The following is a 21,646-nucleotide window of genomic DNA, read 5'->3' as shown; positions in this document are numbered from 1 at the left end:
AGGGGAGGGGTGGAAGGGAGTCAATGCCTGTTAATCTCCTACCAAGTGTCCAGCACTGGTCTTTTTGTGCCACTCTGGTGAGGTGTCAGAGTGGAACAGCGTCTTGGCCGAGGCGACCCAGCTAAGTGGGAAGGATCAGCGATAGCAAGGGAATCACTGCCCTGGAAGAGGCAGGCAGTGCCCCAGTGCAGTCTCCTGCCCCACCGATTCCAGGCCCTGGATCCCATCGAGTACCTTCCAGAACCCAATCCTGCTCTGCATTGCAGAGAGGAGCATTTAGTTCTGCCTCCTAGGGGAGGCTCTGCCGGCCCAGATCCCACCCCAGCCAGGTCCAGCACCAACAGCGCCCCTGGCATGGAGAAGAGCAAGGGGTTGTTGTCCCGTGTACCTTTCATTAGCAGTGTGAGCCGACCCGCCTCGCCTCATGCCTGTAGAAGCTGTCTTGGGGTACAGCAGTGGTCTCTCGGAGCTTCCTGCACCATCACACCAAGGGAACAGGGAGGCCTTGGTCGCATTCTCTGGTGGGGCAGGGCAGCCCCTGGGATGAGGGCAGCACCATCCTGGGAGTGAGGCCAACTTCGGTTGAATCCTGATTTGCATCTCTCTGGCCACAGGGCGTGGAGGGGTGACTCTCTGGACCCCAAGTCCTCTTGGTTGGTGCTAGAGTTTTCACATATCCTCACAGTGGTCACACAGCCATGCTTCTTCCTTCGTGGACTGCTGTTCGAAGGTCAGCCAGGCCCCCCTGCACGGAGCTTCTGGGCATCCCTGGCCTGGCCTTACAGGGAGGACAAAGAAATAGCCCGACAAGGTATAGGGTACAGAAAGGCATTTGAGGCTAAGAATTGGTATGGAAGCGGCCTGGCCACTTGAATGGATCTGCACATCCATTGCAATGACACCTGCAACAGCTAGAAAGCACTGTAGCAGAATGCTTACATCCAGGCCAGGGGAGCAGCCTCCGAGTGGGGAGCTTGTTAACCCAGATGTCAAGACATCTGGATGTCACCTGTTTGGGTCCTGGTTTGCATTGTGTTGTAAGCACAGTTTTCATGCACTGTTGAACATAATCGGTACTTTCTGGTTGCTCCAGCCAACAGATATACCATTCCGTCTCTGAAATAACTAGTTCTAACAGTGTCCTTCCAACATCAACCCCATGTGAAGACACTGAGAGTCCCCCAGGCACTTCTGGGTTTTTCTCTCAAAATGTGGTACTAATGCTATAAGAGCAGCTCTCACTTACTGGCTGATGGCTGTGTCTAAGCACCATTTTGGGGACTTTTATCCCCACAGCAACACTATGAAATAGATGCTATTATCCCCATTTTACAGACGGGGAAACTGAGGCTTGGAGAGATTAAACTCAGTGTGACTGAGCTGTTAAAGACTGAGACTAATGCAGGTTTGTCTGATTCTTACACATAACACACATTCTTTTCTTTGCATTCTGCCAAATCACAGACAGACCCTATTTTCTGAAAACATTTGAAAATTAAATCTTGGTAAATTTGTTTCCCAGTGACTTCATTGTGATTTTTCTTTAATGACCTCGAAAGACCCCTGCAGCTAACATGTTAGCAGCTGCTTAGAGGCCCCAGGTGAGCAGGCCTCCGGCGAAGGCCCGTCTTCTTGTTGAGCAGACCCGGCACCTCCTCCAGCGCTGACCAGAAGACATAGAGATGGGTTGTGGCCACGCCAGCCCAGACCAGACGGACCAGGGCAGGCACATGCTTGACTGTCAGTGGGCATCCTAGAAAGGAGGCTCTGTTAACATTAGAAGAAATTCCGTGTAAGGAAAGCTAAAGTGATATTCCAAACTTTTAGTTACAGCTCGCCATTTCAAAACTCTTCTGGAATCCTGATCTCTTCCTTCACAGCTGGTCCTGTGGCTGCGCACTTCACACCAGCTGAAGCCAAAAATTCTCCACTTTCAGGGCATCGCCTGATTCCTCTTTTCCTCATTTCTGTGAGGAAAATGAGCTCTTTGCATCCTGCCCTGGGATTAGTATTTCCATGATCTGTTTTTCATACATTTGCAGAACTCATGCATTTGTTCATTTATCACAGATTGATTTGTTATCGCTATGTGTTCAGCCCTGAGCAGGCACTCAGGAAGCAATGGTGACAGCTCACACAGGTGTGTGGTCTGCTGGGCCCATGGTCCAGCACATCCAGTCATGTGTGCAGAGAATTCCCTCCCCAACACAAGACTGGCGGGTGGGTGTCTGCACCAACACGCAGGAGCTTTCGGCCTGTATTCACTGGCTGGTATATCAGAGTTCAGACTCTGCATGAAGGGTGACCACGGGATGTGAGCATATAAAATAAAAGTGCAGGTTGCCTGTTTGATTCTGCTGCTTGGTGGAGTTCCCTGCATGTCCTTGTCAGCAGGCCGTGCCTTCTTAGAATGCTCCCCTTTGTCTCTGCAGGCCTCCAGCCCTGAGCGGCAGCCCTGTCATCTCCGACATCTCATTAATCCGGCTTTCCCCACACCCCGCTGGTCCTGGGGAGTCCCCCTTCAACGCAACACACCCGTACGTGAGCCCCCACATGGAGCATTACCTTCGTGCCATGCACAGCAGCCCCACACTCCCCACGATCTCTGCGGCCAGGGGTCTCAGCCCCGCTGATGGTGAGTAACCACTATGGATGGTGTCCGATGGGTACCAGACCTATCAGGGTAATCACTTCGTAAGTTATATAAATGTCTAATCACTCTGTTGTACACCTGAAAGTGATATAATACTGTATGTCAACTGTAATTGAAAAAAAGTTTTTTAAAAAACAACCAGGTACGTCTTCTCAAAATCTGCCCACTGAAACCTTCTCTCTCAGCCCAGAGTCAACACCAGGCTAGAGGACGTTTGCAGTGTGCATTCATGAGTCCATGGGTAGAGGCTCCTGGAAACATGGCCCCATTGGGTTCCTTGTCACCACCTCCATCCTCACCAAGAGGAATGTGTCCTCTCCCAGCTCATGGTTGTAACCAAGATCTAAAGCCAAAGCCTGGATCTGAAGAGGCTTAGGCTAGAGTTTTGTAATGAAAGAAATTCCGGCCCCCAGATACCCAGAAAGGCTCCCTGAAGCACCAGGTTCATCTCCCTGGCCGTGAGGTTTGCACTTTGCCTGGTCTTTACCAAAGAGAAACCGGACAAGGCAAGTGGTTGCAGCCAGGGTACCTGAAAATGGCCCACCAGGATGTGGCACCATTCTGAAATGGCCCCTCGGGGTTGGAACCCAGCTCTGAACTCTACGTGGGTGCTCCGAGTGGCTTTGACCAAGCTGGGGTGCCCTGAAGGGTTGTGCTGCCTCTGCACTAAGGCGCCGTCTCCTAAAAAGTGGGCCCGTGCCTCTCCACACCTCCCGTGATGACCCAGCCTGTGGCGGACTGGTCTAGAGCGTGGGGACGCAGGTCAGGTTCCAAATGCTGCCCAGCCTGGAGTTCACACATGGTATAGGGGCTGAATGGCGCCCCAAGAAGATAAGTCCACGTCCTAATCCCCCACCCTGAGAGTGTTGCCTCATTTGGAAAAAGGGCCTTTGCAGATGTGATTACATTCAGAATTTTGAGATGAGATCATCCTGGATTGTTCACTCAGGCCTTAAATCCAATGGCAAGTGTCCTTATAAGACATGCAGATGAGAAAACAATACAAAGATGGGAGTGATGTGGCCACAAGCCAAGGAAGCTGGCAACCCCTAGAAGCTGGAAACAGCAAGGGACAGATTTTCCCCTAAAGCTCCAGAGGACATGTGGCCCTGCTGACACTTGGTTTTGGACCTCTGGCCTCCAGAACTGTAAGGAAATAAAATTCTGTTGCATTAACAGCAGTTAGCACTAAGGCTGTACTCACTTGTTACAGCAGCCCTCGGAAACTAATACACATGGTGACAGGGTTACTAGGGAGGAGATAGAACCCAGCAGCTCCCTGGGCCTGGGCCAGAGTGGGCCCCGTGAGGTGTCCTAGGAGGGATAAGGAACAGAGCGCTCCCCTGGAGATCTTATGAATCAAGGACACTATAATCTCAGCCGACAGTGGTGTAGCCTGTGAAGATCTAAGTGGCAAAGCAGGGCTGCCCTTAAAAGAGAGACTTTCTGTTGACTGAGCACTGATTTTATGTCTGATTTCGATGTAAATATCCATGTGGCTCCTATCACACCAACTCCATGAGACAATAGGCGTGGGTTCAGCACCGGAGAGGACTTGCCCAATTTGCATGGCCCTGACCCCTGCAAGGGGTAGACGAGATACCCTAAGGCCTTGCTGGCCCCGGCTCAAGTTCCCAAGTGACTAGACATAGTTAGTGTGTGCGGCCCAAACAGCAGCACCTGTCAGCTGTGCCAGCCCCAGCACCTGCCCGCATGAGGCCCAGAAAGTTCATCAGCGATCAGAGGCAGCGTCTGCCAGACCATGTGCTGAGGACGAATGGGCACTCCAGGGAAGGCTTCAGGGAGGAGGTAGCAGGCAAGGAGGGGAGGAAGGACGTTTCAGGTGTGCACAGGGCAGGCATTGGCTACAGGTGTCAGCCTGGCTGGAGGCCAGGGCTCTCTCTAGAGGACACAGCAGGAGATGGGGTAAGGACAAGGAGGAAGAAGAAGACAGCCTCTTCCGTTGACTGGCTTCTTCTGTCTGCCCACCACACATGAGATCTCCTTTGGTATTTGCAAGACTGATAGCAGAGAGGCCGGGGGGACACAGTGGTTAGGAACTTGAACTCTCGATTCGGGCTACCTGCTGTGTGACCTTGGGCAAGCTCTCTAAGTACAGAACCCTCAACTGCTAAGGGAAGAGAAATGGTGTCCCTCAGCTGGCAGTGTTGTGGCGATAGTGAAATTAGAGAGTGACTGTGATTCCCTCAGCATTGTGCCTGCACAGACCCCACGAGCGTCCACAAAACGTTGGCTGCTACTGTTATTTTTAATAGTAATTTGAGAGGTGGGTATTATTACCACATTTTACAGATGGAGGACTGAGCCAGCTCAAAGAGGTGGCACCTTCCCAATTTTGCACACCTGGCAAAAGCCAGGACTCACGATGGGTATGTGTGGTTTCCAAGCTCTTTACTTCGCCTGACACCACAGCCCTGAGGGCCAGGCCCCTCGAGAGCTGAAGTTCATCCTCCCTGCCTCTGCTAAGGCCTGGGAAGGGCTGAGTGAGGGTTGGAGGCAGACAGCCCAAGTTCTGCAGCTGCGGGACAGGAGTGGGTGGACTGTGGCAGGCAGGCGGCTGTATCTGGCCAGGCTGGGCGAGCTCTCGGCTGTGATCTTGCCTTGAATGTTCAGGTGAGGCTGACAGGGCACAACTCTCTGGCCACCATGGAACCTCTGTTTGCATCTTTTTTTCCCTTTGAAGGCTTTGTTGGACCACAGACACTGTCTGCCTGGAGCTTTGGGCTTCTGTGGGGCCTGGAGAAAAAGGAGAGAGTGGTGTTCATGGCTTTGACGAAACGGAGGAATGCGGTGGGGAGGCCAGAGTCTGGCCTCCCCCTCGCAGAAACATGCCCCGCCCACTCGATCTGCTCAGTGAGGACATGGGGCGAGGGGAAAGGGACACAGGGGCCCAGGGAGCAGAGGACAGGGTAGAGAGGGAACTGAGGGGGACTCAGGCTGTTTATCTCCTTTTTTGCCAGATTCTGATGGCTTTTGTTCTCTCTCCCTCCTTCCTGCCCACAGTGGCCCATGAGCACCTTAAGGAGAGGGGACTGTTTGGCCTCCCCCCTGCAGGCACCAACCCCTCAGACTATTACCACCAGATGACCCTCATGGCAGGCCACCCCACGCCATATGGGGACCTGCTGATGCAGACTGGGGGTGCCGCTGGTGCACCCCATCTCCACGACTACCTCAATCCAGTGGACGGTGAGTGCTGGGCTGAGTGGGGGCGGCGAGCTGGACAGGGGATGGGGCTGATGGACCCCCTGGGGTACTTGTTGCTCCTTTGGGGGTGAGGACCCCTAAGGAGGGGTCTGGGATTTACCTTAATCTCTGCCACAACTGTACTCAACAGGGGTCCAAGTCTGAACCACATACACAAACATTTAGAGAGCCCTGGGCCAGGACATGTTTTAAGAATTGCAGATACTCCAGGGAACAAAGCGCACTCATCTCTGCTTTCATGAAATGTATAGCGTCGTGAGGAGAGACACACAAGGCTGGGAAGTGGGTAGGGAGCACCAGGGTGGACTGGGTGCAATTTTAAATGAGGACATTGAGACATCCTCACAGGGAAAATGACCTTCTAACAAAGAGCTGAAAGGTGAGCCATGCAGAAATATTTGGGACGAGTGACCCAGGCAGGAGAAACAAGTGCCCTGAGGCTTTTGTGTATCTTCTGGGCTCAAGAAGCATCCAGGGGGCCAGTTTGCCTCGCACCCACTGAGTCAGGGCAGGAGTGGGGCCCGGAGTTCCGGGGCTGGTCCTGCAGGCCAGTCAGGGCTTGGTGAGACTTTGGCTTTCATGGGGAGTGCGAATGGGCCCTTGGAGGGAGTTGGACAGAGGAGAAACAAGATCTGACTTATTTTGTAAAGAATTCCCACTCTGGCTGCTGATCTGAGAATAGACTTAGGAGCAAGGTGGAAGGAAGCAGGCAGTCCGGATTGTAAAGGTGGGAGAAGGGATCACGTTTTAGATAGATTTTGAAGGTAGAGCCACAAGATTTGGTGCCAATTAAGATGTGGAGTGAGGGAGGAAGCAGCATCAAGGACAACCCCAGGGTGTTGAGCCTGAGCCCCTGGTGGATGGAGGTGTCAGTAACTGAGCGGGGCTGTGGTGCGGACAGGGCACTTTGGGGGGTGAGAGATCGGGTGTTCTGGGTAGCTGAAATTCTTGGTGCCCATCAGATACCAAGCACTTTCCTCCCATCAAATGCCATCCTCACAGCTGCCTTCACGGGAGCACCTGAAGTCCCCTGACCATAAGCCCTTGGGGTCAACATGGAGCTCCTGTTGGGGGAGGCAGGGAGGCTGAGTTCCCCTTCCCCAGTCAGTACCACTCTACCTACTGGTCCTGGAGCCCCGCCCAGAGATAGCTCCGTTCCAGGCCGTGGAGCTGGAAACCACAGCAAGGGGCAGGCAGGCGGCTCCTGCAGATTTGTTCTCCTCAAGCCCTGCCTGGGATGGCGTTTTCCCTCCCTGATGGCAGGCAGCAGACAGAGGCCTGCAGGGAAACCAGCCCCACAGGGAAGTCCTGGTGCCTGCTGGGCTGCAGGTGGTCCTGTGGGGCCAGGCAAAGCTACAAGACTCAGGATGGGCCCCTGCACCCTGCAGCCCCCTCCCATCCCTTCAGTATTCTGTCCTGGGCTTCCTGGCCTCACTGGCCACTGCAACTCCATCTTATTGGCTGAGCAAAGCCGAGCCCCTCACTTCCCAAGGTCTGGCTGAGATCTTGCCTCCCCCAGGATGTCTCTCCAGATGCCCTCTCCTGGTTCCTGCTTCTCTCTCTCTCTATGCCCTGTTCAGTGCACACTTGGAGGAGCCACCTCATCTGGTTCCTGAACCCCCTGAGAGTTCCTGTTCCCCCACGAGAGTGTTCCTGGGGAAGAGCACTGCAGTGCCCCCAACCCTATACTCCTGGGTATTTTCCTGTGTCACTTTTGAAATGCCCTGAGGGGATCCCAGAACACATTTGCTCCATGGGCCTGTCTTTCCACCCCCTCCCTCCCCCCTCTCTTGGTGTTTAGTGCAGCACCAAGCGCACATTGTAGGGTGTGCAGTTAGGCCTGTTGGCCCCTGCTTGCACACACATCCATGTGCTCCCCTTCTCTCCTCCTGACAGACGTACGGGTAATCCGTAGGGAATGGGAGGAGTGTCCACAGGTGTGAGGGTCGGGCTCAGGTGAGGTGGACACGCAGCTTGTCAAAGCTAGGAACCAGACAACTGCACAACACGGTACATAAAGGCCTCTGATGTTGTGTTCCAATAGCCACATCCAAATGTGAGATGCCCCCAAACAGGTCCCACCTTCAGGGCCTCAGGGTGGGTGATGCCAGGCCAGCTGGACAGTGGGCAGACACTGAGAAACCATGGCCAAGGGCTCTGGTCAGGCAGGTATCCCCAAAGGGCAGGAGAGGCCGAATCAGCCAACATGAACGCCTGCTGCACGAGACGAGCTGCCTCTGTCCTCTGCCCTTGTGCACGTTCTCCCAGGCGACTCCCCTCAGCCACATTCTGAGGCTCGAATTACTCTCCCTACTGTAAGATGAGCACACTGGGCTTCCCACCATCAAGTGACTTGCCCAGGTTTCGAGTCGGGGTTCCAAGCCCCTCTCTGTTTGTCACTAGCACCATCAGCTTTTTCCTGGACACACTGCCTCCAGGCAGCACAGCACATCTAACCAGCCCTGTGAGCCATGGCCTCAGGAAGGACTCACTGGGCCAGATGTGTTCCAGTACAGCCCAGAGCAGCTGGGCCGGAGCTAGGGTGCTGATAGGAGTAGCAGTGAGCAGAGAGGGTGTGCAGTGAGCCTAGGGCAGATCTAGACCAGCGCCTGTCTGTGGTGTGTCCTTGCTGTGAAAGCTGGGCCCAGAGGTGGTGGTGGGACTGAACGGGGTCTGGACGGCAATACCCAGGTCTGCGTGTTGTGTGTGAACTAAACACCCTTAGTAAGATCGCGTATGTGAACTTGGCTCAGTGCCTGGCATATAGTAGCTGCTCAATTAACGCTAGTTCCAATCTCTTTCCACCAATATCCTTTTCCCTCTTTCAAATCTACCACCTCCTGCAGGATTTTGTCTCTTGATTGCCAGGACCACTGTCGACCCCATGTTTAAGCCCAGTGCCACTGTCCTCCTGGACACCTTTTCCTCACCACCGCCCCATCCATGCCACCTATCCCATCCCCCAGAGCAGCCAAATCCACCTTCTCAGCCCTCCCCGCCACCCAGTTACTTGTCACCCTCCCAGCACTGCCTCTCAGCTCAGGTTCACTGCATGCCTCTCAGTGATCACTTATCCCCTCAGCCATTCTGCAGTCAGCCCCTGGAGCTCCCATCAGCCTCAGGGTAAAATTCAAACTAGAACATGGCTCGAGTGGCTTTCCCGTCCAGCCGCGTCTTTCCCCACTTGCACATGGCACTCGCGCCACTCCTCTGCATCTGCAGGCTTCCAGAGAACCCCGTGCTCCTGCCTGCAGTGCCCTTCCCTGCAGGCTGGCCTGGCTCAGTCCCGCAATGTGTCCTAGGACTCAGGTCAGTCAGCACGTGTCCTGAGTCATTACCCCAATCCTGCTTCAGCCCAGCTGCTCAGCTCCCCTGGGGCTCCTGCATCTCCCTCAGCGCCTACCTGTGGGACCCAAGGCGCTCAAACTGTCACTGACTGGCACTTCTATCTCTAGATGTCTGTATTCTATATCTAGGTACATGGCTGCCAAGGATCAGGCCTCTGTGTTTATAGAGTGAATGCATGAGTGAGTGGCAGTCACAAAAGAACCTGGGATAGAAAGATGCAAACTCTTTAAGGAAAACCTGATGGGGCAAGCAGCTTTCGGCTTGCAGGGATCCTGGAAGGGGGGGGGGGGGTGGGAATAGGGCAGCTCTGTGTTCTGGGCACTCAGCATTGGCTCCGTCTGGGGGCTGAGCATCTGAGAACTGGGAAGGTGGGGCAGTGAGGAAGTGAGCTCACCAGTGGGAGTGAGAATCCCAGCTCATTTCAGCTGCTGCCAATTAACTCATCACACCCACCAGGATCCTTTCTGCACCTCTCTCGGGGATGCTGTTGGCTTCAGGTTGCAGAGGGAGATGTCGCTGCGTCCAGCTGTGGCCTGAGCAGGCATATCAGCTTCTCAGGCTGGCTGAAACACAGGGCGATGGTGGTTGGAGGCTTTTCTGAGCCATGATGGATTTCAGTTACAGATGACTTCTTTTCCTTTGTCCCCAATCAGTTATGACCCACGGATATCAGAGTAGTCCAGCATGATCTCCTGTATTTGTCATTACTAGTTTTATTCAAACTAGTTGAAACAAGACCCAGAACTTTGCTTCTGCTTCTTAAAATGATTTAGGCATTTCTCTTCAGCTTCAACACCTACGTGGATGAACTGCTCACGTGCAGCCCTGAGACACCCCAGTGCTCCTAGCCCCGGCCTGTGTCCAGCTGACCCAGACATGCATCTGGAGTGTCCTTGGCCCTACCCCTCCTGTGATCCAAGGGAGCCCAGAAAGCCCTCCCACTCGGGTGTTCTCCCCTGCTCCCAGCTGCACGGTCTTCCTGAGACCTCCCAGGAAGCTTCAGTCCACCCAGTGAAGGTGTGAGTGGTTCTTCCCACACCTCCTTTTTGCTCAGACTCTCGCAGAGAACACCGGGGGCCGGGCAGCACAGCTCAGGAGACTGCCTGTGGAAGGGCCCTGAGACTCTCTGAGGACATGTGTTCATCTGAGGAACTTCCCATAAACATGAGCTTGAGAGTCTGTGGGGAGTCAGGGAGACCTGGCCTTCCGCCTCTCTCTCTTTCTTTCTCTCTCTCTCTCTCTCTGTCTCTCTCGCTCTCTCTCTCTCTCTCTCGCTCTCTCTCTCTCTCTCTCATTCTGAGGGTATTTATTGTGCATCTATTGATATTATGTGCCAGACATGATTCTAGGTGCTAGGGACACAGCAATGCCCAGCCTGCTGAGTCCTGCCCTTCTGGTACTTACACTCAGTGGGGCTGCTCTGTGTAGCTCCTTGGCAGGACAGAGGATACCATCCTGAGGCCACCCCACCTACCCGAGCCTCCTTTCTCAGCACCTTCCTCTCACGTTCCAAATGGAGGCAGAGGTGTGGGGCAGAGAGAACTTTTGAGGCTTTGAATGTCAAGCTGGGGCATAGAGACCAGGTCTGCCAGGCCGAGGGAGCCTGGGGAGAGGGTGTGTAGGAAGGCCACAAAGGTCTACATCCAGCAGAGCAGTGTCTCCAGTCCACTCACCTGCAAACCACTAGCACGATTTTTACCTTAGCCAAATGCCATCTACATGATTCTTCATTTAATATTATATTTTTGATAGACTCCCTTTTTGGGGTTAAATAAATGCATCCTGAAATAGAACTTTGTATGTTTTCTGAAATGGGAAACCTGATAATATCTGAGGAAGATGTCCCTGCCTCCGTCTCCATCAAGCCTACAGTAATCTCATTAGGGTCGTGTGTACATCCGACATTGGGGAAAACACCAGGGTGGTGGATGAAAGTCGGAAGGCAGAGAGGCCTCTGATGGGCTCTTGCTGAACTGAAAACCCAAGCCCTGCAATCCTCCCGAGGCAGGAGGCCAGGCTGTGGGAGGGACGATGGGCGCTTCCCGGAAAAGCCCCCCTCCCTCTGCGGGGAGCTTCTTGGCCTGCTGGTGGTCGATGCAGGCCCACTGCCTCTAGTTCTTAAGGAGGCTGATTTATAGCGGGAAGAGTGAGGAGTGATGCTGCTCTGGAAGGTAATAGATAACCAGTCAGGGAATCCAAGGTTATCATTCTGCGTAGTGGTTCTCTGGAGAGCGGGGAATTCACTGGTTGTCACCGGAGCCCTAAAATGGAATTTTCTTGTGTTATGCTGTTGAATATTGGTGATTTAACAGCAGAGCGGCAGCAGCCGTAGCCGCACCCCCTCCCACTCCTACCACATTGAGAAGATTGAAATGTTTCCGATTGAAATGTTGTCTGTTTACAGCCCATATTTCCTCTGAGCTGTATATTTTATTGTCATATTGACACTAATTTGACTCGGATGTCACCTCCGTTCTGACGCCCAGTTCTTTATGCTGCCTGTGGGTCCAGGGGGGTTTTCAGAAACCAATTACATTGATCACACCGCAGAGAGGCAGGAGGAGCTGATAGAGGGCAGCCGGTCGGGCAGGAGGTCCGTGCCCAGCGGCAGACAGGAGGAGAGGCTGAGGAGGAGGAGATCGGGCCACAGGCCCTGGACGGGCAGGGCTGCTGTGTACGGGCCCTGGCTGAGGTCCATACGGGTCACCTGGTAAGCCTGCACACAGTCCCACGAGACAAGCATCATGAAGTCACTTTACAGGTGAGGAAGCTGAGGCCAGAGCTCTAAGTTTCCTTGTCTTCATCACAGAAGTAGGAAATGGTGCTGGACAGCCTCGACCCCAAGCCTCTGGGCTCCAGAGCCTAGATACTCTCTACTCCCCCATAAGAGGGGGGTGAGGGGACTGTGGACAACTAAGTGTGGGGCAGGTTAAGGTCCCCAGGCTGGATGTCCTTAGAGCATCTCCTTAGTGAGTCCAGAGACTATTTGGATGAGGGTTTGGGCCATGAAGGAAAACTCCCTAACCACTGAGGATTCAGTGCCCGTGAGCCCTGCCACAAGGCTGTGTCCTGATGTCCCAGGGGTGGGTGTGTCCCAGCTCTGTGCTGAGGACAGCAGCATCTGACACAACAAAAGCTCTTGGGATGTCTTGCCAGGAAGTAGCTCCTCGGCTGCCAGTGCCAGCGCCTGCCCTGCCCAGGTCCTGTGGAGCCAGGCTCCCTGAACCCCCTGGCTACCCTCAGCCCAGATTCCTGGGTCCACAGGAAGTCCATCCAGAGCTGTGGCTTATATGCTGGTCCGTGAACCATAGCCGCTCTGAGGTGAGTGCTGTTGGCCTGTCTTCCAGGTGAGGAACCAGCTCAGAGAGGGTCAGCGACTCACCCGAAGCCACCCAGTTCAGCCATCAAGCAGGGTTGGAATCTGGGTCCAGGACCCGTTTTCACATCTCTTACCCTTCCCAGTGACCCCAGGGAAAGCAACCTCACCCTTGAGCACTCTGGGATTACCTAGCGTAACCCAGCGTAGGCAGCACTTGGTGAATCCTGCTGGTGCGACAGCCACCGTTTTCATGTCTCACCTGGACGGTGAGCTCCAGGAGGGCAGGGCCAAGGGACGTCCTGGCTGGAAGTCCTCATGGTGGCCCACCCAGTGCTAAGCATACTGTTAACACTGTACAAGGGCCTGAGGGATGCATGAGCAAACATGAATGAGCACAAGAAAGAACTAGAGGATGAACCAGGGTCCAGATGCAAGTGGCGACAGGAATGGATAGTTGTTGGGCATCTGCCCAGGTGAGGGCAGGCCAGTGACTAGTCACCCACTGCTGTCCGACCTCAGAATAGGTGCATCCTCAGATGAATGGGTGTGACGGCTCTGCCAATCCTGGTCATAAATCACAGGAGAAGCCACGGGAAATGAGTGCCAGGCTTTTCTTTCTATTTAGTAATTTATCAATGGAAGAGGTGCATTAATAAACATATTTCCCTTGAGGGGTGGGAATAACAGAGATGAATACCACTGTCAGATTTGGCCTGTTTCCTCTTGTTAGGGATGCACGAGAGGGTGGCAACCCAAAGATTAGCAAGGAAAATCTTTTGTACAATTGGATCAGAAAGATGTGTGTACTGCCGACTGTATGTGGTGTTAGACCTCGCCCCTAGCCCCACTTATCTCCCCATTTGCCGCGCAGTTTATAGGTAACAGGAGTTGTTCGGTAGATTGGCTTTTGCATCTCACTTTGAGTTCCCTTTGACTTGAAGGCTGACAAGACATAAACTCAGTACATAAGAACTAAGAAGCTTAGAGGATGCGCAAATGAACAGATGAGCGAGTGTTTTGTGACAGGTGTACTGCTGTATGGCCCAGTCATCTTTTTCTAGACTTGCTATCTTTACTCCAATCTTAACTCTAGGTTCACACAGCCCATCAGTCCTCCTATCCCCTAAAGAAACTAGATTACAGTATCATTGTGGAAGCTCTGCTGGGCTTTAGGCACCATCTTTTAGGCACTGTCCTTGGTGTTCTCTGTGTGTCCTCACGACAACCCTGCAAGCCAAGACATGCTGCTCTCATTGTACAGATGGGCAAAGAGAGGCCCAGGGAGGCTAAGAAATGTGCTCCAAGGTGGCCACTAAGCATCAGGTTTGTGTGGCCAGCAGGTGCCACCATGTGCCCCCACATGGGGGTGGGGTGCCCACTTCCCTCCCAGGACAGCCTTCCCTTAGATACCGCTCCTCCTCACCCTGAGCAGAAACAGTGCTGCGGGTGCTTTTGGTAGCCATCTGCCTGCCTTCTAATCCATTTGTCCACCAAGACTGTGTAGCGTTGGGCAAGCTACTTGTTTTGTCATTTGTGAAATGAGGATAATAATTGTCCATTCCTTAAAGGGCAGTTGTGAAGATTAAACTGCTTAATACTTTAATGTGCTTAGAACAGTACCTAGCACTTGCAAGGCATTCAGTAAATACTGATATAAAAAGGTATATATGTGTGGGGGAAAATACAATATATATATATGGTTTGGTACCATTGGTGGTTTCAGGTACCCACTTGGCGGTCTAGTGATGTATCTCCTGAGAGTAAGGGGAGACTACTGCCCACACATAATTGCAGGAAGGGACAAGAGCCTGCCCCAACACTGGAGGGCTCTCCAGCAGTGGCTCTAGACTGTTCCTCCTACAGCCCCCACCCCAGTCATGTCTCTGGGTCTCTCCTCTGGACAAAACAGTGGTTTGAAATGGGCCTGACAACATCACTGGACAACTCCCCACACAGCAAGGTCTCTGCCCTGTCCAGACCTCCCTGACCCGTTTCTTCTTTGTAAAGGGGTCTCTTAGTGCCGACCTCCAGGGCTGTGTTGAGGAGGAAACAAAGGGATGTGTGAGAAGCGCCTGGCACACAGCAGGGGCAGGTACATGCTTCACAGGCTGGGCCCTGCGTTTCGATACCTGCTTGGAACAGCCTCTTCCCGTCCCCCACAGGCCCCTGCCCACCTGTCCTCCCTCCAGGTTCCCTTCAGGCTGGAGGGGTTACCTGTAAACAACTCTAGCGGCTGCTTGAACACACCCTCTGCTACCCACAGCCTGTCCCAGCCCTCCTCCATGCCTGTGCTCGGCTGTTCTGGACTCAAAAATGCCCACCTTCCTCCTTTCTGCCTGCTCAGGCCTGCTCAGATCCCATAGGTCCCCTCCTCCAGGGAGACAGCAGGCTGCCCTGGCTGCAGAGTCATCCATTGGAGTTCTCTGGAATTACAAAGAGCCTGTTACTGCCACACACAGCAGCATGGAGACACCTCACAAACTATAATGTTGGATGAAGAAGCCAAATAAGAAAGTATTTATAATTACATTTACATAATCGGCAAATATTCATAAATAGGAAGACTAAGCTTCATGTTAGAAGTCAGGGTAGTGGCTACCCTTCGGGGGGTCTGGAAGAGCAGAGGAGGCTTCTGGGCACTGACCACGCCCTGTTTGCTGACCTGGTGCTGCCTTCTCGGTGGGCTCACTTACGGTTTGTGCACTTTGCTGTCATGCCTTCAGCATGGCTGGATCCAGCCCTGGTCTCTGCATACCAGATAAGAAAGGCGCTAACATAAGTTCAGTGCTCATAGTCACTCACTCAAGCATCTGACCTGTGCTGCTCACATCCTCACCATACCTGCAGATCTGTTCCATTTTATAGGTGAGTAAACTGAGGCTGAGAAAGGCTATGCCCCTTGTCCAAGAGCCCAGAAATGAACCATGGCAGAGCATCCACACAGGCTCTTCCTGTCCCCCACCTACCAGTCCCCCTCCCCCTACACCAACCCCCCTACAAACACTGTAATGCTGATGTACCTTGGGTTGGCTGTCCCACAGTGTCGCGTTTCTCCAGCCCACGGGTGACGCCGCGCCTGAGCCGCAAGCGGGCGCTGTCCATCTCCCCGCTCTCGGATGCCAGCCTCGATCTGCAGAGGATGATCCGGACCTCGCCCAACTCGCTGGTGGCCTATATCAACAACTCGCGCAGCAGCTCGGCGGCCAGCGGCTCCTACGGACACCTGTCAGCGGGCACCCTCAGGTGAGCCCAGCCTGCAGGCAGAGGGCCGGGAGCTGGGAGCTGGGCTGGGGGCCAAACAGAGAGGGCCTGCGCCTTCAACCCAAGAAGAAAGACAGTTCTTGTTGCATTTGTGAATCTGCGTACTTGCCACTTTTTCATGAATTCAGAACAAATCATGAGGAAATTGAAATGTGCCAACATTTGAGTACGTCCTCATGTGCTTATTTTGCATTCCCCAAACACAACTTCTGATGTGAAAAGTAAGACTTACCGGGCCTGTCACGAAAGATTCACTCATAAAATCGAGGTGCCACTCCTGGGATTTCAGCGGGTGTCGTGGAGCAGCCAGGCCATTGACTAGCTTTGGGGGCCACACGAGGTATGACACCGACTTGAGCCATGCAAGCCTGGCTGGCAGCAGTCCTTCCACTGTGGCTACACCACGTCACACCCAAACCTCATCCACACCATTGGCCCCTGTCCCCTCTGTGCAGCCCTTGACTGTTCCAAGGCCTCAGATCCCAACCAACTAGGCGGAAACATGTTTTCCCCCCGACCATCCTGAGAGAGGCCAGAAGGTATTAAGAATGTCAGAAGGACCCAGAAATAGAAGTGATAAATATATTAGTTATCTTTTGCTGCATAACAAATTACTCCTACGCTTAGCAGTTTAAAACAACAAGCATGTATCGTCTCACACCATCTCTGAGGACCTCTCAGAAGGCAGTAGTCAAGATGTCAGCCAGGGCTGTAGTCACTTGAAGACTCCTGGGCCTGGGGCTGTTGCCAAGATGGCCACTCACATGGCCATTGGCAGCTTTAGTTTCTCCTTAACGGAACCTCTCCATAAGACTGCTTGAGCATCCTCAAACGTGGCATCTGGTTCCCCCCTCTTTCCACCCTCAGAGCGAGTGATCTGAGAGAGAGAGCAAGGAAGAAGCCACAGCATCTTTTATGGCTTGGCCTCTCCATTATTTCCTCAGTAACCTGTTCTGGAAAGAGTGGCTCAGGCAAGTGGCATGAGAGAGCCTAGAACTGCTGTAGAAATTAAGGAAGAGTGAGGACGATGTGAGCTGGAGGGCTCAGGGCACACTTCCTGGATAAGGGGGCATTAGAATGGGCATCAGAGGCCCAATGGGATTCAAATAGAGAGCAGTAATGCAGGGGTGCATCTCAGGTGTCAGAGTGGTGATGGGCCAGGGTGTGGGGGTGAGATGGAGCCTGGCACCTCCTGGAGGCAACCTGCTAGGGTGAAGGCTACGTCCTGGGGCAGGGCCTGAGGGCTAAGTGCAGAAGGCGAGGCCTCAGATGGTAGGCAGTGGGGAGCCACTGATGATTCTTGAATGAGGCTAAGCAGTAGTGAGGTCAGCACATGTCCATCCCAACCCCTGAGCAAGGCCCTCTCTGCCCAGGAAGTGTTTGTTAGTCTAAGAGAGCCCTGTCCCCTACCGCCACCCCCACCTCTGCTCCATCACCTTCTCTGCTCTTCTTTGTAGCCCAGCCTTCACCTTCCCCCACCCCATCAACCCCGTGGCCTACCAGCAGATCCTGAGCCAGCAGAGGGGCCTGGGCTCGGCCTTCGGACACACACCACCTCTGATCCAGGCCTCGCCCACCTTCCTGGCCCAGCAGCCCATAGCCCTCACCTCCATCAATGCCACGCCCACCCAGCTCAGCAGCAGCAGCAATCACTGTCTGAATGATGCCACCCAGGTAGGTGGGTGCTGGGAGCAGAGGGTGGGCCACCTGACACGCTTCTGGACCCCACAAGGGCTGATCATAGCATCACACGGGGAACTTGTGGAAGGACTCTGGGTACATTTTTAGCTGGTGGGATGCCTTCTGGGCAGAGGCCACGTGATCAAAAGGTCCTGAGCTAGATGCTGTCCTCTCCATCCTCAGGCTGGGGTCAGACCTCGTCTTCCCTGGGTCAGCTTACTTGGGACTGAGACCCTGTTGGTGAATGGATGAACGATGGCTGGGCTGGGTCACAATACCACCCCCATTCACCATGGGCAATCACCCAGCCTTAGCTCTGCAGTTGTTTGTCCAGTAAACACAATGAGTAGTTGGAAAAACCATAGAATTCACAGTCTGGCACAATGTGGGTACTCAATGAACAGCATATGAAATGGATGGATTAATGGATAATAATTAATATGGTGCCATTTAGCTTTAGAGCATGATTTTACCAAAGGCCACCTTATTTGACCTTTGCAGTGGGCCTTTGTCATGCCTGGGCATGCTCACACAGTGCCTGGCACATAGTAGGTGCTGTTAGTACTTGGTGAATGAATGAAGTCTGGTTTTGCAGATGAGGAAATTTTGTTGTAGAGACAGTATCAGATAGTGGAAAGGGCACAGGCTTTGGAATTGGTTTGACTGTGTTTTGGGCCCTGACTTGCCTGAAAGATTTTTCAGCCTGAGCTACTGCATCTGCAAAATGGTTCCTGCCACCTACATTGGGTCACTATGCATATACATGAATTCATGTGTGCACAGATTCCCATGTAACCCCCAGATACTAGTTAGCACTCAAGATGACAATTCTTGAGGTGAAGTGACTGTTAAGGCCACCCACTGGGCAGGGCAGAGCCTAGATGTGACCACACACTCAGGAGGAAGACCAGACACCACAGCATTCTAGAGTAGCCCCTCTTCCAGGAAGTCCTCCTCCACCCCAGGGCTCTAAGCAGCAGCCTAGAGCCTCCCCTTCAGACAGTAGCTGTCGGTTTTTGTCGCACCAGCTGATACTACAGCTCTAGCTCCCTTGCCCTGAGGAACCAGCCCTTCTCGCCTGCTCCCTGTGCGGGCCAGGCAGAGCCATCGCTGCTCTGGAGGGGTGAGAAGTTGAGGCTGTCACGTCAGGAGTGCAGCTGCCCAGCACTTCCCAAAGAGAGAGCCTCTGCTCCATTTCCATGGATGGCAGGGAAGAAGGTGCTGACAGGCCAGGCTCTGGGCCCTCTCCTGGCCATGCCCCTGGCTGGGGGACCAAGCTGGAAGGACTCAGTTTCTCAAACGTCAAACACAAGGGTTGGCTCAGATGGTCTGTGTAAGGAGGGCCCTAGAGGTAAATAGAATTTGGGGTATTCCTGCCCTGCCCCCGTGTAATGAGCTCTCCTGTGCACCCTCCCTCAGAACAAGCAGAACAGTGAGTCGGCTGTAAGCAGCACCGTCAACCCCATCATCATTCATAAGCGCAGCAAGGTCAAGACTGAGGCCGAGGGCCTGCGGCCAGCCTCCCCATTGACCCTGACACAGGTAATCTGCTGGCCATCCTCCCCACCCTCAGATTAGAGCCAGGCCTCATCTCCTATGGCTCAGCTGACTTGGGCCTGAGACCCTGTTGGTGAATGGATGGATGGATGGATGGCTGCCTGCGTGAATTAATGAGCAAATGTGTGAACCAGAGAGGTCGGGGTGGACATATCATGAGCTCAGGGAGGATATGAGCAGTGTCCCCAGCACCCTGCATATTACATGCTCATCAAACACATGCTGAATGAATGTCTGGGTCTGCAGCCATCTCTTTGCCCATACCTCACTCTCATGCAGCACAAGCCCCATTAGAATTGAGGTGCTCACATCCCCTGAATGGCTCAGGCTCCTGTCTGATTGCTCTCTCTTCCTAGAACTCTATCTTTCACCCCATCGTCTTCACTGCCACTTTAGCCCTTCCTGACCCTCCTGGATAGGACTTGCAGCTACGCAGACTCCCATTCTAGCCTCTGGGTCACTACGTCTGCCTCCTGCACTGCACAGTGGGCTTTGGAGAGATGACACTTTGAAGAAGTGCGTGGCTTGGTTCTATGTCACCAGAGTTTGCCCAGAGCCTGGCACACAGTAGCTGTGAAATCATACTTTTTAAGGACTCAATGCACATTTGAGGGAATGAGTGGTGCGGTGAGGGGGGAGGGAAGGGAAGATGATTCTAGGCGGGAAGGTGAAGAACGGAGCAGCCCTCCATTCCTGAGATCCTTGGGCAGGTCTCTCTGGAGAGACAGCCAGACAGTCCTACCTCTTGGAACAGAAGCTTGTCGTGGGAAGGGCCCAGTGTGAGTGCTGACCTCAAGGGCAAGCCTCCCACCCGTCCAGGCCTCTCAGTGGCCTGGTCTCCATCAGTTACTGCAGAGTCACCAGCTTTGACACCAAGGGTGCTCGGGGCCTCTTCTCCCCGTCTCGCCCGCATCTGCCACACCATTCTTTATCAAACCTGTAAACCGTTGGGCATGCTCTGGGCACTTAATTTTTATGAAATATTGGGTCCTGTTATTGTCAGGCAAACAGAGGGGTTTGTGACAGATTCTTCTCCCCTCGCTGATGCCAAAGCATCTCAGCATGATGCATGGTTTCCACAAGGCCGGCCATCATCGGGGGCTGTTGAAATTGATGAGGACTGCACATATCCTGGGGAGATAAACACGCAGGAGCAATGAGGATGGGGCAGAGGCAGTGCTGAGCACCAGGGGGCCCTCTGCCCCGCCCCTTCCAGCCCAGGGAGCCCCACAGCCCTCCTTCCCACCCAGCATGTTCTCACTTGTGTCAGTGGAAGGAAAGCTGTTTATCATGAGGAGGTTGTCATCATGTCACTCAGTGTCCTGATTCAGTGACTGGACTCATTTGCAAGGTGGATGAGCATACTTTCCTTTGACAGGAAATGCAGCACAATGAATCCCCCCTCTGCCTCAGCCCTAAAATTTGTGGGCGAGGATGATGCCCGACTGTGAATCTGGAGGCCTGAGCACACCCACTGCCCCTGTGCAGTCCTCGGCAGGTCTTCTTTGAAATCAGCAGGGTATGCAGCTTATGGAAATAATAAGTCCGTGTCTAGTTTTCCTGCAAGTCTGAAGGGCAGGCGGGCATCAGGAGGCCCCAGCCCCCACCCCTCCCATTGCTAGAGACTCAGGCAGAGGTGCTTCTGGGCCTTCCGTTTAATGTGACCCAGTGCTGCCCGAGACTTCTTGGACAGCACATCATTGTTTTCCTTTTCAGAACCTGTGCATTAATTGAAAGGTGCTCCCAGAAACAGCCAGAGGCCGCCCCTGCAGGAGCCCTTGCAGCTCCAGTGGAAAGTCAGTCAGGAGTGAGTCCGGCCAGCTGCGGGGAGTCGTGGGGCTGATTTCTGCCCCTGGAAATGGACTCAGCATTAGGAGTGAGGCTGATGTGGAAGCCGTGGCCTCTGCTTCACCAAGTGTCTGAATCCTGTGGGGGCTCTTAACTATGGGGAGAGAGTGGCCCCCTTGGCCTGAGCGATAAAGCTTTGCCCCAGAGGCTTTTTTTGAAAGACAGAGCATTCCTGTCATTTTGTTGATTGTCTGAAATGTAAAGCAAATCATTCTAATATCTGCCTCTTTGCCTAGCTTTGCTCCGAGTCTGCCTCGCAGGCCAGTGGAATATTGGGGAGTCCTTGATATCCTCTTGAGGTCCTCTCTGGGCCTTGCTCCCAACCTGGGACATCTACGCCTCTCCCTTCCCCCACCTCCTGGCACTTCCCAGCTTGTCTCCATGTCCCCTGCTCGGAGGCTCCCCCTGGCCAGTTCTGTCAGCATTAGCTGGGGTGAAGCGGCCCTGTGGGGTTTATTCTCAGTCTGTTGCTGGTTTTAGAGTAACAGGTTTTGTCCTCTTGAAAGGAATGCAAGCACCTGTGATCAGGGGAAGACCTGTCTCAGGGGCCTTTCTTTTACTGCCTTGAAATGGGCACACGTGGCCCCTATCGTGCTCCAGAGACTCGAGTCCAGATCTAGGCCTTCACAAACGCACTGGTGTCCTGGGGCGGGCGAGTCAGCCCCTCCCCAAACCTGTTTTTCTAGTTGTAGTACAAGAATACAAGCACCCACGCTACAGGGCCGCTACAGGGAAGACTGCTGCTGGGAGAA

General features: G+C 53.6%; 1 protein-coding gene across 1 annotated transcript in view; it reads left to right on the top strand.

Moving 5' to 3' along the window:
* Nucleotides 1–21,646, top strand: part of GLI2 (GLI family zinc finger 2) — a 56,681-nt gene that overhangs the window by 17,715 nt on the left and 17,320 nt on the right. Inside the window, exons 2-6 of the mRNA XM_019667263.1 lie at nucleotides 2,433–2,635; nucleotides 5,678–5,863; nucleotides 15,590–15,791; nucleotides 17,267–17,483; nucleotides 18,909–19,031. Coding sequence (XP_019522808.1) covers nucleotides 2,433–2,635; nucleotides 5,678–5,863; nucleotides 15,590–15,791; nucleotides 17,267–17,483; nucleotides 18,909–19,031 — 931 coding nt within the window. The remainder of the gene's footprint in view (nucleotides 1–2,432; nucleotides 2,636–5,677; nucleotides 5,864–15,589; nucleotides 15,792–17,266; nucleotides 17,484–18,908; nucleotides 19,032–21,646) is intronic.

This window comes from Hipposideros armiger, unplaced genomic scaffold (assembly GCF_001890085.2).
Source record: "Hipposideros armiger isolate ML-2016 unplaced genomic scaffold, ASM189008v1 scaffold_491, whole genome shotgun sequence".
In the NCBI taxonomy this organism is placed as follows: domain Eukaryota; kingdom Metazoa; phylum Chordata; class Mammalia; order Chiroptera; family Hipposideridae; genus Hipposideros; species Hipposideros armiger.
Note: the sequence above shows the minus strand (reverse complement) of the source record. Positions and strands in the feature narration are given on the sequence as shown.